At 54.3% G+C, this 24,688-nt stretch overlaps 2 protein-coding genes across 4 annotated transcripts; one reads left to right on the top strand and one right to left on the bottom strand.

The window, feature by feature from the left end:
- Positions 1-1,086: 1,086 nt before the first annotated feature.
- RGS4 (regulator of G protein signaling 4) lies at positions 1,087-6,517 on the top strand. 2 transcript variants are annotated; one of them, XM_009478388.2, is made up of 5 exons: positions 1,087-1,130; positions 3,673-3,777; positions 4,744-4,805; positions 5,566-5,732; positions 6,266-6,517. In XM_009478388.2, the coding sequence occupies exons 1-5, from the start codon at positions 1,087-1,089 to the stop codon at positions 6,515-6,517; spliced, it is 630 nt and encodes a 209-aa protein (XP_009476663.1). The 2 variants fall into 2 exon arrangements, with proteins under 2 accessions (XP_009476663.1, XP_075566622.1); XM_075710507.1 differs by lacking the exon at positions 5,566-5,732 and having other exon boundaries at positions 6,266-6,349.
- A 6,309-nt stretch (positions 6,518-12,826) lies between these two features.
- On the bottom strand, positions 12,827-22,603 carry RGS5 (regulator of G protein signaling 5). Of its 2 annotated transcripts, none has more exons than XM_075710534.1 (5): positions 22,560-22,603; positions 16,642-16,752; positions 13,792-13,853; positions 13,493-13,665; positions 12,827-12,988 (listed from the first exon to the last, which is right to left on the bottom strand). In XM_075710534.1, the coding sequence occupies exons 1-5, from the start codon at positions 22,601-22,603 to the stop codon at positions 12,827-12,829; spliced, it is 552 nt and encodes a 183-aa protein (XP_075566649.1). The 2 variants fall into 2 exon arrangements, with proteins under 2 accessions (XP_075566649.1, XP_075566650.1); XM_075710535.1 differs by having other exon boundaries at positions 13,499-13,665.
- Between the last annotated feature and the right edge of the window lie 2,085 nt (positions 22,604-24,688).

Here is a 24,688-nt window from a genome sequence, read left to right as displayed (position 1 = left end):
GTCATTCTGCTATTTCTTGGGACTGCAGCAGGGCCAGGCAGTGCAGTCACCACCAAGCATACCCACAGCCAGGTGTTTCATGGGTTCATCCTTTAGCACAGAGTAGCCTCAACGCTGCCACAAAGTCCCCTCTGGGCAGGGACAGTTATGCCTATTGTTTTAATTAATCATCTTCCCTTGGGGACTCGGGACTCCAGAGTCCCAAGGTCTGGCTTTTGATTAGGGGCAAATGCAAATGGAAACGTAAGGTATTGCAGCGATACCCACATATCTAAGGCAGCCGTGCTGTTAACATCCTATCTTTCTTTTTCCTACATATGTAAATAAGCTGTCCCCAAATATGTGTGTTCCGGACACACACATTTTGTATTCCAATAGTGACATGCCCCTTCAGAACTTTGTTTTCTGCCTCACCAAAGGTACATATCCACATGCCTCTAGAATAAAACAGGACAGTCTTATCTGCCTGGGTAGCTCCCTGGTGAATTTACATTATTCTTTCCTTAGAGCTCTGTTTTCTGCATTTGTTGGGATTACGGGAACCTTTTGTGTTTAAAATCCTTGTCCCTTGTTTTCCCCAGGCTGCTTTAAATAGAAGGGGAAAATGAACAGAGGAACCAGCAGAGCTCATCTCACTTCCTAGAACTGATTCTCTGACCCTTTTTACTGTCTGTGCCCTTCTGAAAATCTCCTCCAGCTTTTATCTGCACCGTTCTACCTTTTGCAATAGAGGAAAGCCCCTGAAGCTTTTTCCGCCCTATTAAAATAATCCACCTCTGCAGCCAGACACCAAGCTTCATTTCTGGTAAGGTTTTCAATCCCACTCACTCCTTTGTCTTGGCTTATACGTCACCCTCTTCCTCTTGGGTGGGCAAAAAGGGGACGGTGCTGCCGCCGTGCTGACTCCTGACTGGGTCACCGAGTGCTTCTGGGCTGTCTGGGCTAGGCTATAAAACAGAGCCAAGGCAGCGCAGCTGGCTCAGAGGCGAGACTGAATTCTGCAGACGGCGAAGGACCGGCACGCAGCCTCTGCCGCCCCTTCCCTTGTTGTTTTTCCTGGAATACGGAACCGACCTCGGAAGCAAGATGTGCAAGGGACTTGCTGCACTGCCAGCCACTTGCTTAAAAAGGTACTGTTTATTTCTGAGCATCTGTTAATGGTCTTGTTAGTCTGGAGATAGGCTGGTGTATTGCAGTTTGTGTGTGAAGCAGAAGTGGCAGATTCGGCTCTAATTCTTTTGTAAGGTTAGGTACAAATGATTGCTTAACAGGCTTTTTTTTCCCTGTCAGTTAGAAGCAGAATTGCATAAAGGTTTTGTACGGAGCTGTGGGAACTCTAAACCCATCGTTCCCATCAGCAAAACAAGCAGCTTTTAGCATTGCTATATTTTGATATTCCTGTCGTCTGCTTCTGCCACAAGCTTTGCACCCCTTTTCTCCTTTGAATCCTCTTTCTCTGCTGAATTTTTTTTTCTTGATTTTTTGAGGGGGAAGCAAGGCAGACAGGATATCAGAAAAATTGAGGGTCATTCCCCAAAACGCATCCCAAATGCAGAAACCCAGCCTGGCAGGACCAGAGACCTGGCCACCAGCAGGCAGGGTGAGGATGCGGGCCAGCCCAGGGCACCGCGGATCTGGATGTGGCACCAGCTGGTGTGGGGCCAGCCTGTATCCCCCGGCTGTGTACTGATGGTGAGGGACCAGGTCAGGCTGTACCCCCAGGGCACAGCGCTATGGGGCCTGTGTGGGGCTGGCCATACCCCCGTTGTGCGGTGCCAATCAGGATGGGCTGAGCTGTACCCCTGCCGTGGGTGCAGGATCTGGCCGCATCCCGGTGTGCGGTACCAGCCAGGCATCCCAGTGCTGGCAGAGCGGAGCCCGTGCACCCCCAAGCACACCCTCGGCAGCATAGCCTGCCCAAAAGCCCAGTGTGAGGGCATCTCTGTGCCTGCAAGGTGGCCACATGCCCTCCTGGAGGGGTGTTACTCCCTTTCAGGTGCTATGGGGCCTGAAGACCCCCAGCAAGGTGGCCCAGGTCCCCAGAATGGCACCAGCCCCACAAAACTACCTGCTCATCCAGCCCATGCAAACTTGCACGGGTCTCTGATGGCACAATGCTACCTTCCTGGCCACTCGTGCCCCCAGGAGCGTTCTTGAGGCTGCTTCCCAGTGGCTGTGCAGCAGGAGAGGGTTGGGAAAGTACAAGCTGAGACTCAGCCTGCTCTCATCTGGGAGAAAAAGCTCCCTGGTCATGGTGGATTTTAAAACAAGTGCTGAAAATGTGAGGAAAAAATATCGATGCCCTCTCCCCCACTTTACAGGAACATTTGACAGCAGAAAAAGAAAGGACGTTTGAAAAAACAAAACAAAACAAAAAATTCACATCTTTTAACCACCTCTGTCCAGGATTCCCAAGAAAATCCCTCTCTCCCAGAAAGCTGCAGAACTCGCTGCAAGCTGCAGTGTCTTGTTTCCTCCTGCTGCCGCTGTCCTGCAGACCTGAGCGGTCTCCTTCTTCTGGGGCAGGTAGCATGGCAGCGCAAGGCAGCACGAGTCTGGCAGCGGAGAGTACCTGATGTCTGTCTGGGCAAGGCCTGGGTGTTGGCTGTGGTCACACACACCCTGCTCTAAAGAAGCTGTGAGTTTCCTTCTCTCTCACCCTAGTGCTGGAGTTGTTAAGGAAACATTTAGGAGCACAAGCAAGCAGTGAGAACTGCTGACAGGGTGCTATGGCTGGTGCAGAGAGCAGTGCTGGGAGGCTGAGCTGCTACCGAAGCTCAGCCCTGCGGCACAACCTCTTGCTCTTTTCCAGGCTCTGATCTGAGGAGCAGAAGAATTTTCTGCTTACGCTACTGTTGCACCTTGCAGCAGGCTAGGGCTTGCACCCCTGAGCAAGCAGGACTGATTTACCCGCCCCCTCGTTCTTAAACTGGAAGGAAATCCAGAGAGATGCTGAGGCCAATGCCAGCTGCATATCTAGATGCTGCTGTCAGGCAATGGTTGTTCTGAGCATGGTGGAAAGCAGAACAAAATTAAGCATGCATCCTCGTAGGAGCTCGCCATGGAGCAAGGGAGTAGCTTGCAGTCAGCACGGGCTGGTTGTGGTGAAGCTCCTGGCTCATCCCCTGATCTCACCCCATGGTCCTGCTCCAAGCCCTTTGCTTTCTCCCCTTCCCTCTGTGGCACGGGCAGCTGCTTGGTGGGGTGACCTGGTGTGGCCCCGCTGTTCCTGTAGCTGGGTGATGAGGTGGGGAGATGGCAAGGGCTGCAGGAAAGGATTAGTAAGTGTGTAAGAACCGGACACTGGCAGCTGGGCAAATGAGTTTAGGGGGAAGTGACACATTTACAGCATGGTGATGCCTTTCTATCACAATATTTTAACTGTAAACAAACAGTAGGAAAACAGCAGCTTCTCCCCCTTTGCCAGCCCTGCCTCCAGGCTGATGACCGTCACAGCAAGAAAATGGTGCTGTTGAACGTGAAAATTACTTCTTTGACTTTGTTTTATTTGTCTAGCAAAAGAAACGTGCATTATGCAAGGAGTGGAAAGTCAGCACTGGAGTCACTAGCAGTGACCTGCATTTGTGTCACTGAGTAATTCTGAAGGAGCTTATTGCGGGTGAGGAGGCTGCAGAGGGAGTTGCATCTCGTTCTTGAATTGGTTTCTTTCAGTGCCAAAGACATGAAGCATCGTCTGGGCTTCTTGCTGCAGAAGTCAGACTCCTGTGACTACAGCTCTTCCCAGGGCAAGAAGGAGAAAATATCTTCAAGCCAGAGGTAAGAGCAGATGCTGCCATGTAGTTAAGCCCAGGCTGGCTGCAACATGTTGTTTACTCCTTCAGTGAGCTGAACTTCATTAGCATTTCTGCTGCTGCTCCCCAGTACCTCTTGAACACCTGTGTGTTTGAATCTAGCGTGGCAGTAGTTCTCAGGTATTGATAGTCCCTTTCCATGAAGAAGGTTGAACTAGAGGTCCCTTTCTGCCAACACGTCTGTGATTCAGTATGCATGTGCACATGGAAAGGCTTGTGCAGTCTGCTGCGCAGGGGAATAACGCCATCACAAGACCCAGTGCGGCTTGACACGTTGCAGAATCAGCATCACTGTCTCTGAGTTGGATTTGTGCAATGGTCCACACAGCTGCACAGACATATTGGCACAGAAAACATAGAGAGAGCAGCCTGTCAGGGTATTACTGCTCTCACTGAGGTGCAAGTAGATGGTGTCTTTTCCAAGGAGGGCTCCAAAGGCCAAGGTATGCTCTTGGAGCCCTAGGATGTTCTGGTATAGTAGAGGGAATGAATGCAGGATGTTCCCATGTTCCCCATGTGTTTCTAGTTCCCACGTTCCTCTCTTCCATATAGCTACTGTTCCCCTGACAAGTTAAAGTCAGCCCTTTGGAGTTCACTGATATGACCTGTAAGAGTGGTTGCAGGTCCATGCCCCATCAAGAGATGCAGCCAGTCACAAAATAAACACAAATCCCCGACAATTTTTCCAGGAAAATTCCTTTCCAGCCCATGGCTGGTGACAGGGATTGCAAGCCGGAATTTCTGTAGATTACATCTAGGATCCCCAGGGCTGTCTGTAAAGCAAGCAGACATTTCCTTCTTGGTCTCTCGTGTATGCTCTTACCGCAGTCAGGGAAAGAGATTTTCTAATGGTGCTGAGCAGAAAACCAAATTTGTCCTTTCTGTACTCCCCTTAAATCCTCCCTGTGTTTCTCCCTTTGTCTCCTTCTAGGGTTAGCCAAGAGGAAGTCAGAAAGTGGGCAGACTCTTTGGAAAACTTGATCCATCATGACAGTAAGTTAAAGAGGGCCCTTTTGCTGGAGATGTTGAGAGTGCTGCCTGCAAAGTGTGTGTGCTGAGCAGTCCCTGGAGGGGGCATGGCACGTTATCTTACGTCTCTTAGCAGCACACCATAGCTCCTTTGGCTGCACAGGCCTTTGGGAGGGGTGGTGAAGGGTGTTCTCAGTCAGATCCAAGGGACAATCCCAATGTACCATGAGTGGGGCTTTGACCGACTGCTGAGCTGTCCCTTTTGTGAAGGCAACTGGTTTAGCCCTGTGCAAGGGGAGGGCAAGACTGCAGCGCACAGTTAACAGTGGGTTAAACGAGAACCCAAAAGTGGAGAAATTGTGTGCAGCTGAGCCCATGGGAGACTTTGTCTTCCTGTTGGTTCTAGGCTACACTGATGTCCTTGATGTTTCCTTTATGTTGTTCCCATGGCCTGAGGCTCTGTGGCGTGTGTTGGCTGTCTCCTCAGGGCCTCCTGGGAACACATGAGTTGCTTGCGTTCTCCTGGCTGAGCCACTGAAGGTCACAGTGGGGGAGCAGGCAGCTGAGGACCTACGTGTGACATCCCCATGGGGCCTGTCTGAATTCCTGCCTCCCTCGGCATGCACAAGCGACTGCTGTGGAGGCAGGCAGCCGTCCTCAGGGGAGCTGCTCATTCAGCTCTGGGAAGGAGAATGCAGAATTGCTGTTTGCTGGGGTTCATGGGTATGACTATCCAGGAACCAGCAATCTTACCTGATCTGGTTTTCCTCTAAACAATCTGTAGGAGGACTGGCTGCTTTCCGTGCTTTTCTCAAATCTGAGTACAGTGAGGAAAACATCGAGTTCTGGGTCAGTTGCGAAGACTACAAGAAAACCAAGTCACCAGCCAAGCTCAGCCCCAAGGCCAGAAAGATCTATGATGAGTTCATCTCAGTGCAGGCAACAAAAGAGGTATGTGCACAGAACATTTCTTGAGCAAAGGTATCACCCTAAATCCTGAACCAGGCCAGCAGCACAGGGAAATAGAGATCTGGTAGTTTCACAAGAGCTGAAGGATGCCCCTTCTCTGTTAGCAAGCAAATGGTGTCATTTTTATTGCTTTCATATTAACTTGGACAGAGAGAAAATGCGTTTAGTTACAACCACGTGGCCAACCCTTGTACACACTCAAATGGGAGAAGCCCAAGCGAACTATGATTCCCAGTGTTCCAGCTGCTCCTGTGCAGTTGTTTGAGTTTCCTGGCTGGCTGCATCCCAGAGGGATACGTGTCAGTCTCCCCTGACAGTTCTTCTGGCAGCAGAGATGCATTGGTACCCAGTTGCACAGATTCTGCTAAGGCTACGGGGTGTCCAACGGCCATTTCAGACCACTGCCCATCAAGGACAGCTTAAACATGCTTGGTGAAGGGATGCTTGGATTTTCCTTTACCTATGCTAGCCACTTCTGGGATAGTATTGGCTTATACTGTCCCTTACGCCCACAGGTGAACCTGGATTCATGCACACGGGAGAAGACAAGCCACAATATGCTGGAGCCTACGCTGTCCTGCTTTGATGAGGCTCAGAGGAAAATATTCACCCTCATGGAAAAGGATTCTTACCGCCGTTTCCTCAAGTCCCCCTACTACCTGGACTTGGTCAGCCCACCTGGTGCTGGCTGCAGGCCAGAAAACTGCAAAAGCAGCCACACTCACACCTTAGACTGCAACTCTAACATCGTCTCTCAGTGCGCCTGAACCTGCGGCAAGGCAGGGGCGGGCTGGGCTCTCGCAAGAATATACGGCAGCAAAAGCATTCATTGGCATGAAGCAACAGAGCTGTCTCCAATAGCTGTCTGATGTCCCAGTTGTATCCTATGTCATGCAACAGCCAGCATTTGTAACCCAAGCCAGGCTCAGTTTGTGTAGCAAACCCTCCTCCGACACTGTCGGTGTAGGAGCCCTGGAGTCTGTGTCTGACATGAAAGCTGGGTGCAATCATTGTGTGTCCGCTGTGTTTCTGGTGAGCCCTGCAAGACCGGAGGGCGGTGGGGGGGGGGGAGCACATGCTCAGACCCAGCACTACCCACCGAGGGACCAGACTTGCAATGTTGCAGTGTGACACCTAGCAAGGAGCAGGGGAAAGAGGAAGCCAAGGGAAGCGTTGGGGACTGTGGTCTCCTGTTTCTAATCGGCAAAAGCTTAGATGAAAGGAGTTGCTCTCGTCCTTTGCTGTTCATATAGCTCCCAAATGTCTAGGCTTTCAGTAGTATTTGCTCAGAACTCAGGCTGTGCTGCGTTACAGTAATCAGACATAGGAAGAGCTCCTACTCTTTCTTGAAGGGAGACCAAAACTTTTCAGACAAACAGCCTTCCTCAATCATAACAGCCACAATCGCAAGGAAGCTCTCCCCTCTGGCCGCTTCTCCCTCTGTAGCACCTAGTTTATGCTAGGCAAGGATCTTTCCTGGGGCTGTACAGAGCTGTTGTTTTGGGGGAGGGTCATTATTTCATATATTATTAATTGTGTCCTTCATGCTCCCAGGTTAAATACCATAGCCGAGCAGAACAGAAACATGTTCCTTCTCGCCCAGGCTGGCAGGTGTATATTACTAACTGTGGGAGTGCCATCTGAATTCGGGTTTGCCTGCCCTGGCTTGTATGGAGCAGTTTCTGATGGAATAGGACCACTACCACAACAGCTGGGGAGGAAAGACCCTGCCTGGGAGTACTTGAAAATGTCCTTTTTTGTTGTTGTTTAATGTTATTTATGTGGATTTCTAATTCAGTAGTAGCATGGCTCACTTTTTTCCTGAAGGTTGTAGGACGAATGTGTCAGTCTCATCCCTGCTCCTGGGCTTTCCCAGAAGGCGGCTTATTTTTTAATCACTGGGGCTAGACATGGCCTTCACTGGGGACTTTGGGGCTGACACTGACCTGCAGTTGGAGGCAAAAGGAATAAGTGCAGGGCTTGTTGTCTTGGGCCGCAGTACTGGGTGTCGCCAGCCAGCAGCTGGGACCGCCTGCTCTGAGCAGTCCGGTCGCTGTCGGTGACACGCTCCCCCAGCCCTTGGTCTCTCCTTAGTTGGATATTGCGGCTCTGACAACCATGTATTTATTCCTCACACCGCATCCCAGTCCAGGCAACAGTTCTCGCACCGGGGTTTTGACATGGCAGGAGGAGGCCATGGTTCTCCAGGAGGCATGTCCAGTCCCACAGAGAAACCTCTCTTTTGACATTTGCTTTATTTTGTGTTTATTAGATTGTACTGACACATACCACCCCTGCATGTTCAGCTGAGAGATGGAGAGGCTTGCTAAAGCTCTGAACACAGCCAAGCATGTGGCTATGTTTTATTTTCCCCTGGTACTGGGAACTCTTAATAACTATTGCAAAAACTGTATTGATATTTAAATAATGATGAATACATTCTAAATAAAAATGTTTGCATTAGCCCCTTCTAAAACGCCATTGTGTAAACCAGAGAAAATGCATGGAGATGCAATTCGTTGGCCAAGGTTACTCTAAAAAGTCATTTTACAAATGGCTTCACTCAGAGGTTGTTTTAAATTATGGAAAGATTAAACAGCCATTATATCCTTCAGATACCCTGGACACTGTGAGCCTGGAGGATGCTGGGCTTTTTGGGGTCCATGCTGCGCCTGACAGCAGCCTCAGCAGAGGGACCACCCATCCTTGCTGAGGGGCTGGGATGAGCATGAGGCCCCCTTGACAGCCTTGGAGGGGGGAGTGAAAAGCAGCACCTCCTCGCTGCAAATGTTTCCCCACCCAGAGCTCCAGAGGGGAGCACGTTTTAGCTCAGGGCTCAACCCGTCCCTGGGCCCAAACCCTGCGAGTGCAGAGCTGCCGCCCGAAGGCGGCGTGGCGGGGGGTGAGCAGGGCTGGCTCTTGCTCAGCCCCTGCCCCTGCGGGCACCGCGGCTGCTGCTGGAGTGTGCTGGCTCTGCGAGCCGAAGCGCGAGGCAGCACCCGGGCAGCGGGGCTGGGGGTGCCTGTGCCGCGCTGGCGCTGGGGAGTTTCCTCTGGACCAGCCTCCTGGGGTGATATTTTTATTCCCTTTTCAGTTTCGTGAGAAACCACCATATCTGTTGCAGCAGAAGCTCTCAGAGGCCTTTGGTCTTGCCAGGGGTTTTGGGCACAAGTTTTGGGAGTGCCCTGTAGAGGGTAGGGGAACACCACGCCTTCACTGCAAAGAGACAAAATGAACAGTCCATTGATATAGTAGCAGAAATACATGTTTATGTGTGGATTACTGAGTGGTACAAGAATATGGGTTAATACAACCAGTTCCTCAGTGCACACCAGCCCCCCGTGTGAAGATCTCTAGGGGAAATCACACGGAGAACATCAGACTGAAAACCTGCTGCTTGCGGGTGTGAAGAGTGGATCCCCACTCCTGACCTCGCCCCAGCCCTTGGCCACAGCACTCGGCACCCTCCAGGGAGTGACCAAGGACTGGGGGGAGCCCGGGCGAGCCCTGGGACACCTTCAGCCCCCCGTGGGCAGCGGGCAGCTCCCGCCGCTGCCTCACAGGCTTCGGTGGTCCCCAGGGCTGGGACTGGGCAGCACCGGCAGAGCCCTGCCTTAGCATGCGGGGGGAGAGCTGCGTGACTCACACCGTGACTGGTGAGGTGTGAGGGTCTGGGTCACTGAATTAACCAGAAACCACACAGCAAACAATCCCCTGGCATTAACCCGAGGGATGCAGCTGCAGGGAGCCCTTCTCCGCACATCCCTGTGGTGGGGAGTGGGCGCTTGGGAGGCATGGAGGCAATGCCTGGTGCCTGGGGACCCCAGCTGCAGCGTGGGGTTGCCTTGCCCCACGGCAAGGGATGGGGGTCCCTCAGAGAGCATGATACCTGCCTCCTGTGCCGGCTCGGCACCCAGCAGCCACAGGCATAGGGCGATTTCGGAGGATGTTTTGGAAGACGCACCTTCACGTTCACTGGGTGGCCAAGGTTTCCCGCAATGGGGTCTGGGACTGCAATAAACCCATGCAGGCTCATCTCTGCGACAGACCCCAAGTACAATATCCAGAAACTCTGCTTTTTGACTCTCTGACTCACCGAGGATCCAGATACCTGAGTATGGATATATGCATGTGTGTATACTTGTATATGTCTATAGGAATATAGATGTACAATGTCATATGTATAGTGCTCATACATACGCCAAATTTCATGAAAGCATGAGTGATAAAATACATGAAATATTTCCTACCAGAAGTATAATGGTTGGTATCAGCCCGACAGTAAGTACCTCTGGGCCTGCAGAAAGCTTGGCCGTGGGGTGGGTACAGGCATTGCCGCCTTTCTGAGGCAAGCTGCCCAAGTAATTAGCCAAATGACCCTTCTACACAAACACAACTTCCCAAGGGCTCCAAAACGCTTCAGGGGCCACACTTTATGGCCACCCAGTATCTCACTGGCACCTGTTCAATCACCCCCTAAAACAGGCTTCCAATATTTTAGCAGAAATCAAGCTGGGGAGGGATTTCCAACAGAGCTGTTTCACCTCTCCTGAATCCAGCCTCCACCTTTCTTTTTGGCTCTTACATACCAGACACCTTCTCCCTGCCCCACATGTCTCTGTTGCAGCTAGTGACATCTCAGGTATTGACAGCGCGCAGCAAGCCAGCCTCCAGCAGCATCCCAGCTTTGGCATATAACTGTGAAACATGTGAGGGTATCTGGAAATAGCTGCCAAAGGATTAAGTGAAAATGAAAGATCTGGGTCTTTCTGCAGGGAAGCCTGGTTTTGCACTTCTATTAAGTCACACCGTGAATAGGGAGCTTGACCATGCTGAACCCGCTTGTCTTGACACCAGTTCATGGAGACATTAGGAGGGTGCAGGGAGTACGTGTGGGCTGAGGCGGTGGGAGCACCCTGCAGCAGAAGGGCTGGCCAAGCGCCCCTCCCATGCCCAGCCCTGCTCCCGCCTCCCCCTTGTTGCCCACCAGCTCCGGGCAGTGGGCGCTGCTGGAGGGATCCCGTGCCCTGCAGATGGGACCCTCCTGCTTGTGGGTTCCCTTGGGCTCTTTGGGGCTGCCCAAGCTGCCCCCCATGGTCAGCCCAGGGGAATGCCCCATGAGCATCACCCCCTGCCACTCCAGCACCAACTTTCCCAGGCCATTTGTTCCAGAGGGAAAAAAAAAAGCCATGTTTGTGATGGCCTCCATCCTTCCCCTGCCTCCCCATCCCTATCTGGAAAACACAGCCCACTTCCTACAGCTCGGGATGTATTTTTCTTCATCACCATAGTGACAATGTATAAATATTTGGGACTGGTGGGGTTTTGATCAGATTTTGAAAGTCTTGAAGAAGCTGGCAAACCTGTTGTTTATGTTATTGCATTTCGGATGGAGTCTCATGACTTGCAGTTGAGGTTGAGCAGCCAGGGGCAGCCGGTCCAACCTGCCTCCTGGGAGCACGGTCTCTTGTTATTTTGCCGGCATCTGTCAGGTTGCTGGCTGGGCAGCTCGATCCCTGCAGCATGCTCGTTGCAAGCCACGGCCCTGTGGATGCTGCACTGGGAAACCATCGCAGGGAGGAAACGTCCAGGCCCCCTGGAGCGGGGTTTGTCGCATTCGCCTCGAGGCTGAAATGAGACTCCAGCTGCCTTTCATGTATGCCCTTGCCCCATCCTCAGATGTGATTTCTTCTGGTAGCGAAGTGAGCTGGCTTTGAATCATTTGAAAAGAGCTGGTCTTTTTAAGAGACAGCCTTATGGAAACACATGTCCTGGGCAGACGGGAGGAGACAGGAGAGAGATGCAGGCTACACAAACCCAGCAGAGTTTGCCATCTGTTCAAGAAGACAGGGGTTTATTTTTCATATTTCCAATGATGGTTTTGTGTTTGGGTTTTGGTTTTCAGTTGCGGTTTGGTTTTTTTATTTTTTTTAATTGGATCTGAACTGTTGCAATTAGCAGGAAAAAATCCCTCCCCAGCATGATTTTCCTCCCTCCTCTAATTGATGCCCCTCGGCTGAGTTTGTGCAGAAGTGTCACTTTGGCGTGCCTACTGCAGAGAGAAGCAACTGGAGCAAGAAACCACTGCAGCAACACCCGAAGCTGCAATCCAAACACACCACCAGCCACCAGCACTGCTGAGGGCTGCGCGTAGGCACTGGGGACACGGGCGCAGGCTGCGGGCTGTGAGCTCAGTACGTCATGCGAGAGGTTGGAGCGAGCGGGAGGTCTGGGTTGCTAAACAGTCCCGGTGTTTTGAACAAACAGATCTCGTTTTATCCTCTTTTACTGTCTTTAGCATGAAGCAAACAGGCTGTCTCACAGCTGACTCCAGGAGTCACTGGGGAAGCGGTGCTGCAGGCTCTTTCTGCCCACCCCTCGCCAGCACACTGCAGCGCACAGCCACGCTACTCCCGGATCTGCCGTACCACCGTCCCTGCCGTACAGCCGTCACTGCCGTATGCTGTGCCTGCTGAACGGCTGCTGTCTGAAGACAAGGTGATGACATCCCGCGGTGGACATGCCCCACCCTGCACCCTGGGGCTGCAGGCATGCTGGACATGCCCGGGAAGGGGAGCACCCGTAGGGTACCCTGCGCAGCCTCAGCAATGCCCTGGGAAGCCGGGAGGAGGGAGAGAGCCTGGGGCAAACCAGCGATATGGGCAAAACTGGGAGAAATAGTGTAATGCCCTAAGAAGCCCTAAGAAGGCAGAGCTGGCACCTCAGGGACTCTAAAGCCGAGCCCCACAGTGCCAGCGACGTGCCGGCTGCACGAGTGGCTCCCAGTCGCTGCGGGGCTGGGGCTGCTCCACCACCCTTCTGGGTACCAAACCCAAGGAGGATCACCAGCGGTTTCTGCTAATTGGTCTTTTGTGGGAGAGGAAAGAGACTGTAAGAGAGGAGACATCGGGCCATCTGGCAGTCCAAAGCACAGGGGGAGATGTTTAGCAACACCCCTGGGTGCTTTTTTAGGGTGGTATCAAGAAAGCAAAGCGGCTGCAGGAGAAGGGGCAGGTGTTTAGACAGAAGCAGTGGGATCGCCCGCGGGGAATGCCTCGCACAGCCCTGCCGCATTGCTACTTGATTAACTCCTGATAAAACTCCGACCGCACAAATCTGGGTAGGGAGTCTTTCTCCATCAGGGCAAAGATCCTCTTCTGGGCCATGTCAAAGCTGCTTGGTGATGGCTCCACCAGGTTCTTCATGGTCACAGCCTTGGTGAAGTGGTCGATGTTCACCTGTGATGGGTGTGTAAGAGGGATGGGGACCCTGCCTTTGCAAGGGGCGGGTGATGGCATCTCCCCTTGCCTGCTCTGTTGTCCCACCAACAACCATGCAGAGGTTATGGGGAGGGACTGAAGCAGGTTCACTTATCTGGGGAAATTATTGGTGGCAAATCTGTAATGAAGGATGAGGTCTATCCTGCAGCGAAGGTAACTCTGGGCTGAGGGCTACCATAAATTGTCATCCCTTGTGATTATTGTAAGCCCTCTGTGGGAAGAGGGCGACAGGCGTATGCTGGAGGTGCCTGCGGTAGGAGGCAGCCCAGCAGAGGCTGAGCGTGTGAACAGGGGCACTGGGGGTGCAGTCCGTGGGGATGGGACTGCCCCTTGCCAAGGGTACAGCCCTCTCAGCCCCTCAGCCATGGTACGGGCTGCCCTGCAGCCATCACTCTTCTTTGAGATGGAGCCCGCTTGGGCAGCCGCCGCATCCCTCCCTGCACCATCTCCTGCCCTGCGGGCACTGACCTCTTTGGGTGCCTCGGTCTGGATGAACTCCTCATAGATCTTCCTGGCCTTCTCCGCCATCTTCACGGGGGACTTGGTTTTCTTGTAGTCCTCGCAGGCCACCCAAAACTCGGCGTTCTCCTCGCTGAACTCGGAGCGCAGGAAGCTGCGGAAGCTGGTGAGCCCATCTGGGGGGGGGGGGGGGGAGCAGGCCCTCGCTGAGTGCTGGGGGTCCCGGGGGGCCAAGCTCTTGCTGAGCACCGGGGGGGGGGCATGGGATGGGGGGATGTGACTGCAGGGAGATGTGAACTTACAGGGGTTTTGCAGGAGCTTCTCCAGGGAATCACGCCACTGCAGAGCCTCCTCCGGTGACGGCCTGAAGGGAGTAAAGAAAGCCCAGGTAGTCCGTGCTCACCCCACAGCCCAAGCCTGGGCTCCAGGTTTTTGGATAGTCCCTTTAAAAGGGGAGGAAATGGAGTAATGAGCTGTGGAGACTGTTGCAGAGCGGGGGCGATGGTTGAGCAATGGAGATGTAGCTGCATCGCAGCACAAGTACCCTCTTCCCAGGAAGAGCCGAGTGCTGGGGAGGTGAGGACCAGCTAATTCCCCCGTGTTTTGAGCAGAGACGTGGCTGGACTGCAAAGCGAGCCCCCTCTGCAGCCGCGGGTCCCCTCCTTGCCCCAGCACCCGTGTGCAGGAGAGCAGAGCGGAGGCTGTGCAGGCAGCTGGGAAGCATCCCTATGTTTTTCCACTGGAGTGGGGAATGATGCTCCCTGCTGGGGAGGCGCGGAGGGGGCCGGATCCTGCTGCCGGGGCCGGGGTCAGAGCCCCTCCACTCCCACAGCCCGCCCGCCCCATTCCCACGGCCCGTGGCAGGGCAGGACGCCAGCCTCAGCTCCTTCCCTCCCAGTGAAAACCTTCCGTGTTTTTCATGTGCGTGGCTTTTTTTTTTTTTTTTTTAAATGCCGTTCTTGTAATGTTACTAAAGAGGGTTGTGGGTTTTTTGTTTGTGGTTTTGGTTTGGATTTTTTTTTAAGCCCCGAGGGTTTTGACCGAGCTGCCCTGGGGCACGGGCCACAGCCGATGCCTGGTGCTGGAGGGGAAAGGAAGCTCCCCCACGCCGCTGAGCGCTGGGCTCGCTGCGGACCATCCCCGCTCCCCATGGGCAGCGCTGCAGCTTGGGCTTGGTTTGCTGCCACAGTGGTGTGTGTCAGGGCTGAAACCCTCTGGGTGAGCAGAGCATCCCTGGGTATGGGGAGGGAGCAGCAGACAGGACAGCCTGCCGGTCCTGGGGGCCTTGGTGCTTCAGCGGTGGGTCTGGGGAAAGTGCAGGTCCTCCTACCCAGCCGCCCTACCAGTGGCTCCAGGGAGGAGAGGAGAACGGCAGAAATGCAAGGCTTGCTCATGTTGGGTATCCAGCCCTCCCTTGTCATCAAACTGCCAGCACCCAGCAGTAAAGACCATGATGGGGGCTCTGATCATGTGCTTTCTGGACCTTGATTTGCATTTGCATTTGTTATCAAGAGTCAAAAGCTCTCCCTGCCCCCGTGTACCTCCCAGGTGTCTCCCCAACCCCGGTGAGGGGCAGCATCGCTGCAGCAACCGAACACAATCCGGATTTCCTGGAAACTACCAAATTCACTTTTCCATTAGCTGAATGTCCCAGGGATGATGTTAACTGTGAGCACGATGCTGACAGGTGAGTGATACCAAGGCTGTGCAGCGGTGCAGTACAGGAGAAAACAACTCCTCCAGCCAGCGGGAGCGAAGATGTTCCCTGGCTTTTGGCAGGGACAGCTAATGGGGACAAATGTGTCTCCTTCGCAGAGGCATCCGGGGCACAGCAGCAACTGGGTGCGAAACGTGCCGTTGGTCTTGCGGAGCTGCGCTGCAGTGGGCAGGCACCGCGCTGACAAGCATCCCCGTGCACTGCAGCCAGCAAAGCGACTGCAGCTCTCTGTGGGCTCACAGCAGGGTGAGCGCAGCGTTCGTATGCACATTGGGGTTGTTTGGGGGGGTTTGTTTTGGGTTTTCAGCAATCCCTTGGTGGACAGTTACTGATTTAGGGTAACATTGCCTGGGCTGAAGAGGAACGTAAGGAGTAAAACAAAAAGTCATGATTTTAAAGTGGAAATAGAAGCCTGGCCTTGTGAAGAGTGGGCATGCACCTCTCCTGGTTTTAGTTGTGACATGGCCACTCGAACCCTTCAAGATGAGCCCTTGTTCCTGGTGCCATGAGCAAGGCTGGCTGGGCCAGTCAGCCTCACCTACCTCCAGCAAGTTAGATAGTCTGGGTGCTGTCAGACCTGGGTCCTCCAGCGCTGTGTGTGTCTGGGTACAGCTCAAGGACAGTGAGCAGCTCCTTGGGGTAGGGGCAGGTGTCTCCAAGAGAGTGACCCACATCTGATGGCAGCAGGGCTGAGGGGTGGCAGAAGAGCGGTGGGGCAGAGGCTTGGGTAGTTGGCTCAGCTGCCTGAGGCTGGGCTGGAGGTACCCCTGGTGGGGCCATCACCCTCTGTCCAGGAAGCCATCCTGCTTTTAGATTTAAGCTAACCTTTCTTTTAAAGGTTTATTTTGTCCTCTTTGAACTGTTACTCCTGCAGCACAGCCTCTCTAGCTTCTCCTCTGCTTTGCTTTGTCATTAAACCAGCCCGGTGCCGGAGAGCAGAGGCTCAGGACAAAGGCAATAAGGTGAGATGGTGCCATCATCGTGGAGCTGCCCAGAGCCAGGCATCATGCCATGGGGCCATGCATCCAGCTCGGGGCCACGCTGCTGCCCCGGAGCCACCAGGCTCTGCAAGGCTGGCACCTCTGGGCCGAGGCGGGTGACTCAGAAGTCCAAGTGCTGTACGCCTCTGGCAAAACCTTTATCGAGTGAATGTGAAATCTCATCAAAAGTAAATTGAGTTTCCATGAGAAATCTGGTTTCCATAAAGCTCTATTGCCTGACACATCTTATGCTGCCCTGACGTAACTCTCAGAGCCCACACCTAGCCAGCAGGTCACGAGGAGTGTGCCACGAGCCGCCTGCCATGTACAGCCCACTGTGCCCACCCTGGACCCCGCAGCATGGGCTTCAGCTCCTCTGCACACAAAAAGGGCTCATATCCACCACTCTGGCCAGGCGTGGGTGTCAGTACAGCCTGCCCCAGCACAGTACTCACTTCTGGGCTTTGGGTGGCTTCTCCGGCTTCTCTGGGTAGGGGATGATGAAGTCAATGGCCGAGTCAGGCTTCTGGAGCAGTGTGCCCAGCTTGGTCTTGATCTCCTTGGCCCTGCAGGAAGGGACAAGCAGGCAGGTCAGGCGGAGGGATGGGGCAGCAGGGATGGTCCCTGCCCTATGCCCGCACAGATCCTGGCACGACTGCTGATGCGGTACAAAGCTGTGTAATTAATTACACATGGACAAATGGACCCTAATGCTGTAAAAGTGCCTGGCTGAGGCATTTCAAGCCGGGCACTCAGAATTAGCGGCAGCTCTTGATCTCGATCTCTTTGCTTTGTCCCCATCTGTGGCTGGGATAATTATATAAGCAGAGCTGGGCTGCTCTGAGGGTGAATTAGGGGATCTGTGTGCAGCACTCAGTTTCTATAGTGATGTGCCCCGAGGAAACGCTGGCGAGGAGATGAAGGAGCTCCCTTTGGAGAGGAGGCTGTGCAGGGTGCCGTGCTGGGCTGCACCGTGTTGCCTGCCCCACACTGAGCCTCATCCTGCATTGCACCCACCAGCCCTGCAACGCCGATGGCCTCCCCAGGTCCTGGTCTGCAGCCAGAGGGAGCAGGAAACTGTCCTCATCACGTCCCCTGAGCTTTTTGAGGTCTCTGCCTCCAGCAATGCATGGTGCAGCCCCTGAGGCCAGCGCTCTGCTGCCAAGCACCCTCGCACCACGCAGCCAAAATCCTCCCAGTCCCAGGGGAACTATTGCTAACACATAGGTTAGCACGCACCTCTGTACTTGCCAAAATCAGGGTGAAATGCTCCTTGGTGTGCTCTGTGCCCACCCCTGACCCTCCCAAGCACTCACAGCTGGGGGCTTCCTCCTTTCTAGGCACTTTTATTAGGATTATATTATTTTTCTATTGCTGCCTTGGGTTCCACCAGCAATGCATGCTGCCAGCAGCCCACCACACTTCCTGCTAGTGCTTGTGGTTTCTCTGCTCGTGTCTAAGTTATATATAGGCCTTACATCTGCAACGGGAAAGGTCCTGCAAACAGGTAACTCCTAGGTACTGCTTTTCCTGGGCTGAAGGGGAAGAAGGGTTTCAGGAGGTAAAGTAGGGTGACTAGCAAAAGAGTTTCATCCTCCATCTTTCATCCTTCATCCATTTGGAGGATACATAGACAAGAGGGGTCCCGGGGCTTGACAGCAGGTCCAGCTGTCTCCCAAAATGTGCCCTTTTGTGCAATATGACTTGCAAAGTGGTCCTGAGCATCCAAAGCCACCGAGGAGGTTCCCCTCTGCTGCAGCTCAGTGTTGGTGGCAAAAGCAAGCCAGGCTTTTGCAGAGAAAACTCAGGCATGCTGCATAAGACTGAACAAATAAAGGGGTGAAAATGGACACACACCCCCAACCCCATCTTTGCAGGGCGGGACTCTTCCCTGGCACAGGAACATTTGGTGACTTCCAGGCTCACTGGCACACGGGTTGGGTGAGAGCAAGGGGACACGCTGCTTCCCCACGGGCCGGCTGGGCTCGGTGCCTTCGCCAGTGTGGCTGTCAAAGCCGGGCTGCAGCTCCCCAGCTTCAGGGCTCATTGCGCTTCTCTGCTGTTTATTTTCATGAGCCCTCTGTGGACAATGTCTGCTTGCTATGTCTGCTCTTTAATTTCCATTCCTTCAATTCTTTCCCCTCCCTGTAAAACTCCCTCTGTGTTTTGGTTTTCCACCCACCAGCCCCCGCAGGTGACTTTTTGAGACCTGGTGTGGGCTCTGCTCCCCTGCCAGCTGCCCCCTGTTTCTGCTGCAGAAACCTGCCTCCGACAGCCACCCTTGCACAGGAGTGGGCAGGGGCCGGCACCAGTTGGCATGGGAGCAGGAGCAGGCAGCAGGGCCAGCTGGAGTGAGTAGCCCAGCCTGGGACTGCATGGACCACCTGCGGCGGGTGTACAGGGCAGGGCAGACCCAGAAATCCAACTGTTTTCATGGAAAATGTCAGCAGCTACAAGGACAGCTTCCATTGCTTGTGCTTCTGAGAAAACTTGAATCTTGCCTGGAAAGACCAGGACTGTAGGTGAAGGGCGATGAGGTCCCCACGCTCCCTGAACCGAGGTGTCTCTGGGACAGGGATGCTGCCATGCACAGTTTGTCCCACTCACTCCGATAAATAAATAAAATGCAGAAAATTGCTCCAAGCCGGAGCTGGCTGCGGATGCCCAGATCCTGGGGCTGGCTCTCCTGCGAGCCTCAGGTGCCCCTTGGCACCCCACAGGCCGGCAGTGCCATGCCAGGACCCCCACAGCTCAGCCCTGACCCACATGGGTGGCACAGCTGCTGCGAGGAGGAGCGGGCAAAGGCAGCAGGACCTGCAGCCCCGTTAGCACCGAGGCAATGAGTGGGTGCAGAGGGTGCCCCAGGAAAAAGCTGATGGGGCATGACAGCCTCCCCCACGGCTCTGCCTTCCCAGACGTCTGCGCTTGTGGCCACTGCTCCCTGCAGGGAAGGGGACACATGGGCTCGGGGAGCATCTCTCAAAGAGGAGCTGAGCAGAAATGCCAGCTGCCACCTCATGCCTCTCCCTGCCACAACCCCGCGCTCGGGAGGGCAGAGCCAGGGATGCTGCTGTGGCCAACCCGCTGCCAGTGCCAGGTGCACAGGGAGGGTCCCCTCCAGGCGATCGGACCATGCACCCAATTGTGGGGGTTTCATCTAGCAGGAGCCGGGGTGAAGAGCAAGGGGGAAGGGGCTTGCCGACCTCTGAAGCGAGGGAGGTGGATGCCAGCGAGTCCCAAACAGGCAGGAGGAAAACACGGGCTGTGCTGGGAGCAGGGGTGCTGAGAGCCAAATCTAACACATGGTGGCCTAAGGAGGTGGGAAGATGGGACCAGGGCTCGGTCACTGTCTGAGCAGGACCTGGGGACCTCACTACCCTGGTGCAGGTGGGGCCACCACACACACAAGGTATGGATGCAATTGATGCGGCTTCACGCAGCAGCAAGTACTGTCCTGGATAACGCTCAGACCTCGTTCAGAATTTTGCTCTCTAATTCCCACGCTCTGACAGTGACTTACAGCCAACATCTGTCGGGGTCAAAGGGCACTAATGGGCCTTAATGGCCCTGAGCAGCCCCAGCTGAGGCCCACACCTTGCCCACGGCCGGGTGGGGAGGCTCCATTTAAACTCAGCCCTGGGGCTGCCTTCCCTTCAGCTGTGCTGTGGGTGGGCTTCTCCTCAGCCTGGTCTCCTGACTCAATGTTTCACCTATATTGCATCCCCGCTGCCTGCTGCTCCCAACGCGACTCCCTGGATGGCTCCAGCCCTGCTCCATCCATCCCATGGGGCTGTTGATGGACCATCAGTGGCTGCCCACCCTGCCGAAGCCCTGCAGGTGTGGGGACAGCAGCAAGAACCTCCCCACCCCGAGCAAGACCTCGGCTATGGGGCCTTCATGAAATACGGGGAGACCGCAGAGATGAGGAAGCTTGTTGAAAGGAAGCAAGAAAGGACAGCCAGAGGGCTGAGCGCTTGCAGGCTGGCGGGAGGGAAGGATGAATCAAACACATCATCCTGGCATCCTCTAGCAGATGTATTACAGGCTTTCAAGCAAGACTTCAGCAAAGGGTAAACAGCAGGGTAAAAAAGGCAGTTATAAACAAAAAGGCACCCTTTGAAAACGCCCCAGCTATGTCCGAGTGAGAAAAAGCAAGAGGACCGTAAACTGTGGAAGGTTAAGTGTGAGAACATACAGGAACAAGCCAAGAAAAAGTCTGAGAAACAGCTTCCAAGACACATTAAAAGAAAATATGGGCTCTGTCAAATACATCAAGAGCAAGGCAGCTGCCGGGGAGGGCCAGGAGAGACTCCAGCTTTAAAAACAAAACAAAAAAAAAAGAAGCTCGAAGAAGTTAAAGCTATAGCTGAAAGCTAAAGCTGCTGCTGTGCCCGAGGGCAGGGAGGTGCCGGGGGGAATGCCTCTTGAGGGGAAAAAGGCTCCAGGGGGGATTCGAGGCGCCGTAAAGCTGCAAGTGTGATACTGTATGGGCATGTCAGCAGCAGCTGTATCAGACAGCCGTGGTGGACACATGGACAAATATGGTCTATTGGAGAGGAGTCAAGGCAGCTCTGGCAGTAAGAAGAGATTCCTTCAAACCTATCATCCCTCTCTGAAGAGCCCAGCGAGCACATGCCTTGGGGAGAGTTGGGGGGTACTAGCCCCTTGGGTCTGCAGGAGACCTTGGATGGGCTCTCCAGACCCCAGGCAGCTGCAGTGGGGAAGGACATCTCATGGATGACAGCATGGGGAACAGCGTAGGAAAGGTAGCACAAAACGTGTAGGGGATATGGTGTGTTTTCCTCGGTGGGGACAGTCCTAGGGGAACACGGGCTGGGACTATGCTATTAAACATATCACACACATGGGGAGAAGATCCGAGCAGCAGATACTGTGCTAGCCGGGTACAGCACTTGGGGACCAGTTGTGAGGAGCTATAGGAGGGTCTCATGAGGCGGGCAATGAAGCGGCTGCTGAAATTCCTCATAGAGCAATACAAAACAATGCACATGGACAAACCCAGTCCTAACTCTGTGAATAAAATGGTGGCCTGTAAGTGAAGTGGCCTTTCAAGAGTGAGGATTTGAAGGTGTAACAGAAGGCAGTGAAAGCATCAGCATAGCAGCAGTGAAAAAAAATAATGTAGTATTAGAAAGTAGCAGAAGGGTGACAACAAAGATGATGGCAGAGCAGGAATGTGCGGTTCACCTACATCTGGAAGAGTGCTGTCCGCGGCACAGGAGGGTGCAGGAGACCAGGCAAGGTGAGCATGGGGCCACGAGGCTGGCCAAAGGGCACGTTTCAAGCAAGGAAATTGTCACAGGCCCACACTCCTGTTTGTGCCTGCGATGGGAATTTGCCTTGCTTTTGGGCAAGCAGCATCAGATTCAGTGACGAAGGGGCACTTGTCCTGAGTTCCCCCCAGTTCAGTGCACACCACCTTTGCGCTCATCTAAAAACCGGTACTAAGGCATTTGCAGCTGCCAGGAAATCCTCACTGGGTAATTCACATGTAAAGTCTTTTTCCAATTTTCCTCCTTAGGTGAAGGATCGAGCACCCTGCTGCTGTAGGGAGACCCCAGCCTCATGCTGTGGCCCCCCTTGCACCTCTGCTTTTCACTGGACCCCCTCCAAAGCCCCTTCAGCACCGCAGGAGCGGACAATGGGGCAGGTTTCGATCAGCATGGAAATGGATGGGGGCTGGAGCCTTGCCTGGCTTCCCAAGGGATGAGAGCAGCCTGGGAAGCACCGCCACCCCCCAGGGCAGGTTTTGAGGTGAGCACCGGGGTGGAGGGGGATGAAGATGGGGATGGGCGTCATGAGCGGGGCAGAGCAGGCACTCCGCACAGAGCCGAGCCTCGTGAGAGGGGCCAGGGCCGGCTAATCCGCGGGCGAGGGAGACGCAGGCAGCTAAAGAGGATTTTGAGGCACTTTGGAGCCAGGGCTGTTTTTGCCTCAGAAAGGCAACCGCTTTCCTGCTTTTTTCTTCCCCCTCCACATTTTGCAAACATCAAGGTCTGAGGACAACGTGCCTCTGCTCTGGGGCCGCAAAGGGGAGCAGCTGAGGTTTAGGGGTGGGTTTGGGCAGCCCAGACTTGCCCAGCAGACAGGTTCCCAAACCGGAGGGGATAGTTTGGGACTGGATCAGCACTCACCCCCCTGAGGGTCCCATCCACTCACAGCATCCTGCGGAGCCCCTGCCAGCAAGCGTCCCTTCCCTCCCAGTTCAGAGCTGGGCCATCCCAGTCCCCGTAAGAGATGTCCATCATGGGGATGTGCCAGAGGAAGAGCCTCTCTGCCCCCAGCCGCCCCTGGCAGAGCCCTGCGGGGAGGCAGGCACCCCGGCATCCCCGCGCGGGCTGGCTGCTCTCACCTCTCCAGGCACGTGTGGGGCAGCGCTGCTAATCCTTTGCACATCTTGGCAGGCTGTAGTTTTCCTCGGCCACGAGAAGAGTGTGAGCGATGGCTCAAGCAAGCAGCAGAAGCTCCGTCTGCAGCCCAGCTCCCCCCTCTCCCTCCTATATAGCGCCAGGAGCTGGACCCCCGCCAACCCCGTAACCAATGCCGTCCGTCCCGCTGCAGCTGGCCCCGGCCCCGGCGGCTTCTGGATTTTGTTTTCTCTCTCTAAGCTCACAGAGGGGGAAAAATGTGTTTTTTCTGGGGTGAGATCAGGTAATCAAATTGGAAGGGCCAAGCTGTTGTTGGGGGGAGTTCAGGAAGCCCACAGGATTTCCTCTTAGTGATGTATGGGGCTCTGGGTCAGTATTTAGAAGACCCAGGTAGAAATGCTTCATTCAAGTGAGGTTTCTTTCAAGGAAAAATGTGGCTTTCATAAAAATAAAAGTGCTTAGGAGAAGTCTTGCTGTTCATTTAAAAGCTGTGGCTAACATCAAAATGGCCACAGCTTCAACAGTGGTTATCAGCTGGTGGGTAACAGTGACTTTTGTTCCAGAATAAGTTCATTTTAACATAAGCTCATAAAAAAAAAAAAAAATCTTTTAATCATAGCAAATGTTCTGGTTTTATCTGACAGTGACACTTTGATGAGGCCAAAAAAGATTCCCACCCAGAATTTTGTTAAGTGGAAAATTTGGACCCTTTTTCCATCCCCTTTCAGAGCACTAAAACGCACGCCAGAGCCCGGAGCCGCCTGCGACGTGGGATGCGGGGCCTGAGCAGGGACCGGTCCCTGCCTCCCCCTGCATGGCTCTGCACCATCGCTGCCCCACGGGGACACAGCCCCTCGCTCAGCTAAAGCTTGGGTGCTGCACAGCACTGCAGCATTTCTGTTTGGTCAGGTAAGATGTCTTTGATTGCTCCCCTAAAACTCGCAATCACGGAGCCAGTGCCTCCCTGTGGTGGTGACATCTGTGGCATGAGTTCCTCCTGGCTAGGCTAGGCTGGCTAGGCACCAAGGCACAGTGTAGGTGCAACCCAGAGATTTACCTGCCAAGAGGCAAATCGTGGCAAAGACAGGGTCCAGCCTGGCTCTGAGAGGCCCTGTAGCCAAAGCCCTGACTCAGTGGCTCCCCAGTTTACCACCAAGAGGGCAACTGCAGCCATCCCGGCCATTTCCCTCCTGGCTTCCAGCTGGGATGTGACAGCCCATCCTTGGCAGGGTCACAGCTCATCGCCCGGGTCTGCACGGCCAGACTATAGCCAGCACAAGGGGAAAGCCCTCAAACACACGCAGAGTGGCTATGGGGGCCTCAGTGCCAACTCTTTTGCAGTTTGTGTAGCAGGACTTATTCACACCAACACGGGTCTGTGCCACCCACACAGAGGGTGTGCAGCTCCACTCTGCCTCTGCCTCCCGCTCCACCCCAGCCAGGACATCCCCTGGGCATCCTGCTTGGGGTGTGGGCTCAGGGTTCACCCTGAAGAATTGCCACATGCTTGTCCCCAACCTCAGCTGCCTGGGTGGCTTTGAAAATGTGCATCCAGGTGCTTTGTTTAACACCCACAGCTTGGAGCTGGGAATAGGGGACCTTGCTCCCAACCTGGCTGTCCAGACTCCAAGGGCACTAATGGCCTTAATTGCCCTGATCAGCCCCCAGGGCAACTTGGAGGCTCAGCCCTGGGTTCCCTTTCCGCCTCTGAGCCATGTCGGAAGTGTGCCTGGCTCTGGCTCCTGGGTGGACTCTGGACCTGCATTGCAATCCTGTGTCCTACTGTTCTGGGATTATGCAGCAAATGATGTCTGTGTTTCAGCGTGTGAGTGTAGTAACTGAAAGCTAGAAGTCTGCTAGAAACAACGCCTCCCTGGAGAGCTTGGGTTACCTTTTCACTGGTTTGTAATGGAAATTGAATGAAAAAAGTACACCCTAAAATTTCAGAGGATGAGATGCTTGAATGACCTCTCCCTGGGTTTGTGCTGATTAGAGACCCCCAGAGGCACCCAAGCGGGGGTGCCAGACCTGCCGGACTGGGGGCCTGCCCCTTCCCACTGCCTGGCATTGACATGCCCGCCAGCCCCCCTCGTGCCTCGCAGAGCGGGGAAGG

This window comes from Pelecanus crispus, chromosome 5 (genome assembly GCF_030463565.1).
Source record: "Pelecanus crispus isolate bPelCri1 chromosome 5, bPelCri1.pri, whole genome shotgun sequence".
Classification (NCBI taxonomy): Eukaryota; Metazoa; Chordata; class Aves; order Pelecaniformes; family Pelecanidae; genus Pelecanus; species Pelecanus crispus.
Note: the sequence above shows the minus strand (reverse complement) of the source record. Positions and strands in the feature narration are given on the sequence as shown.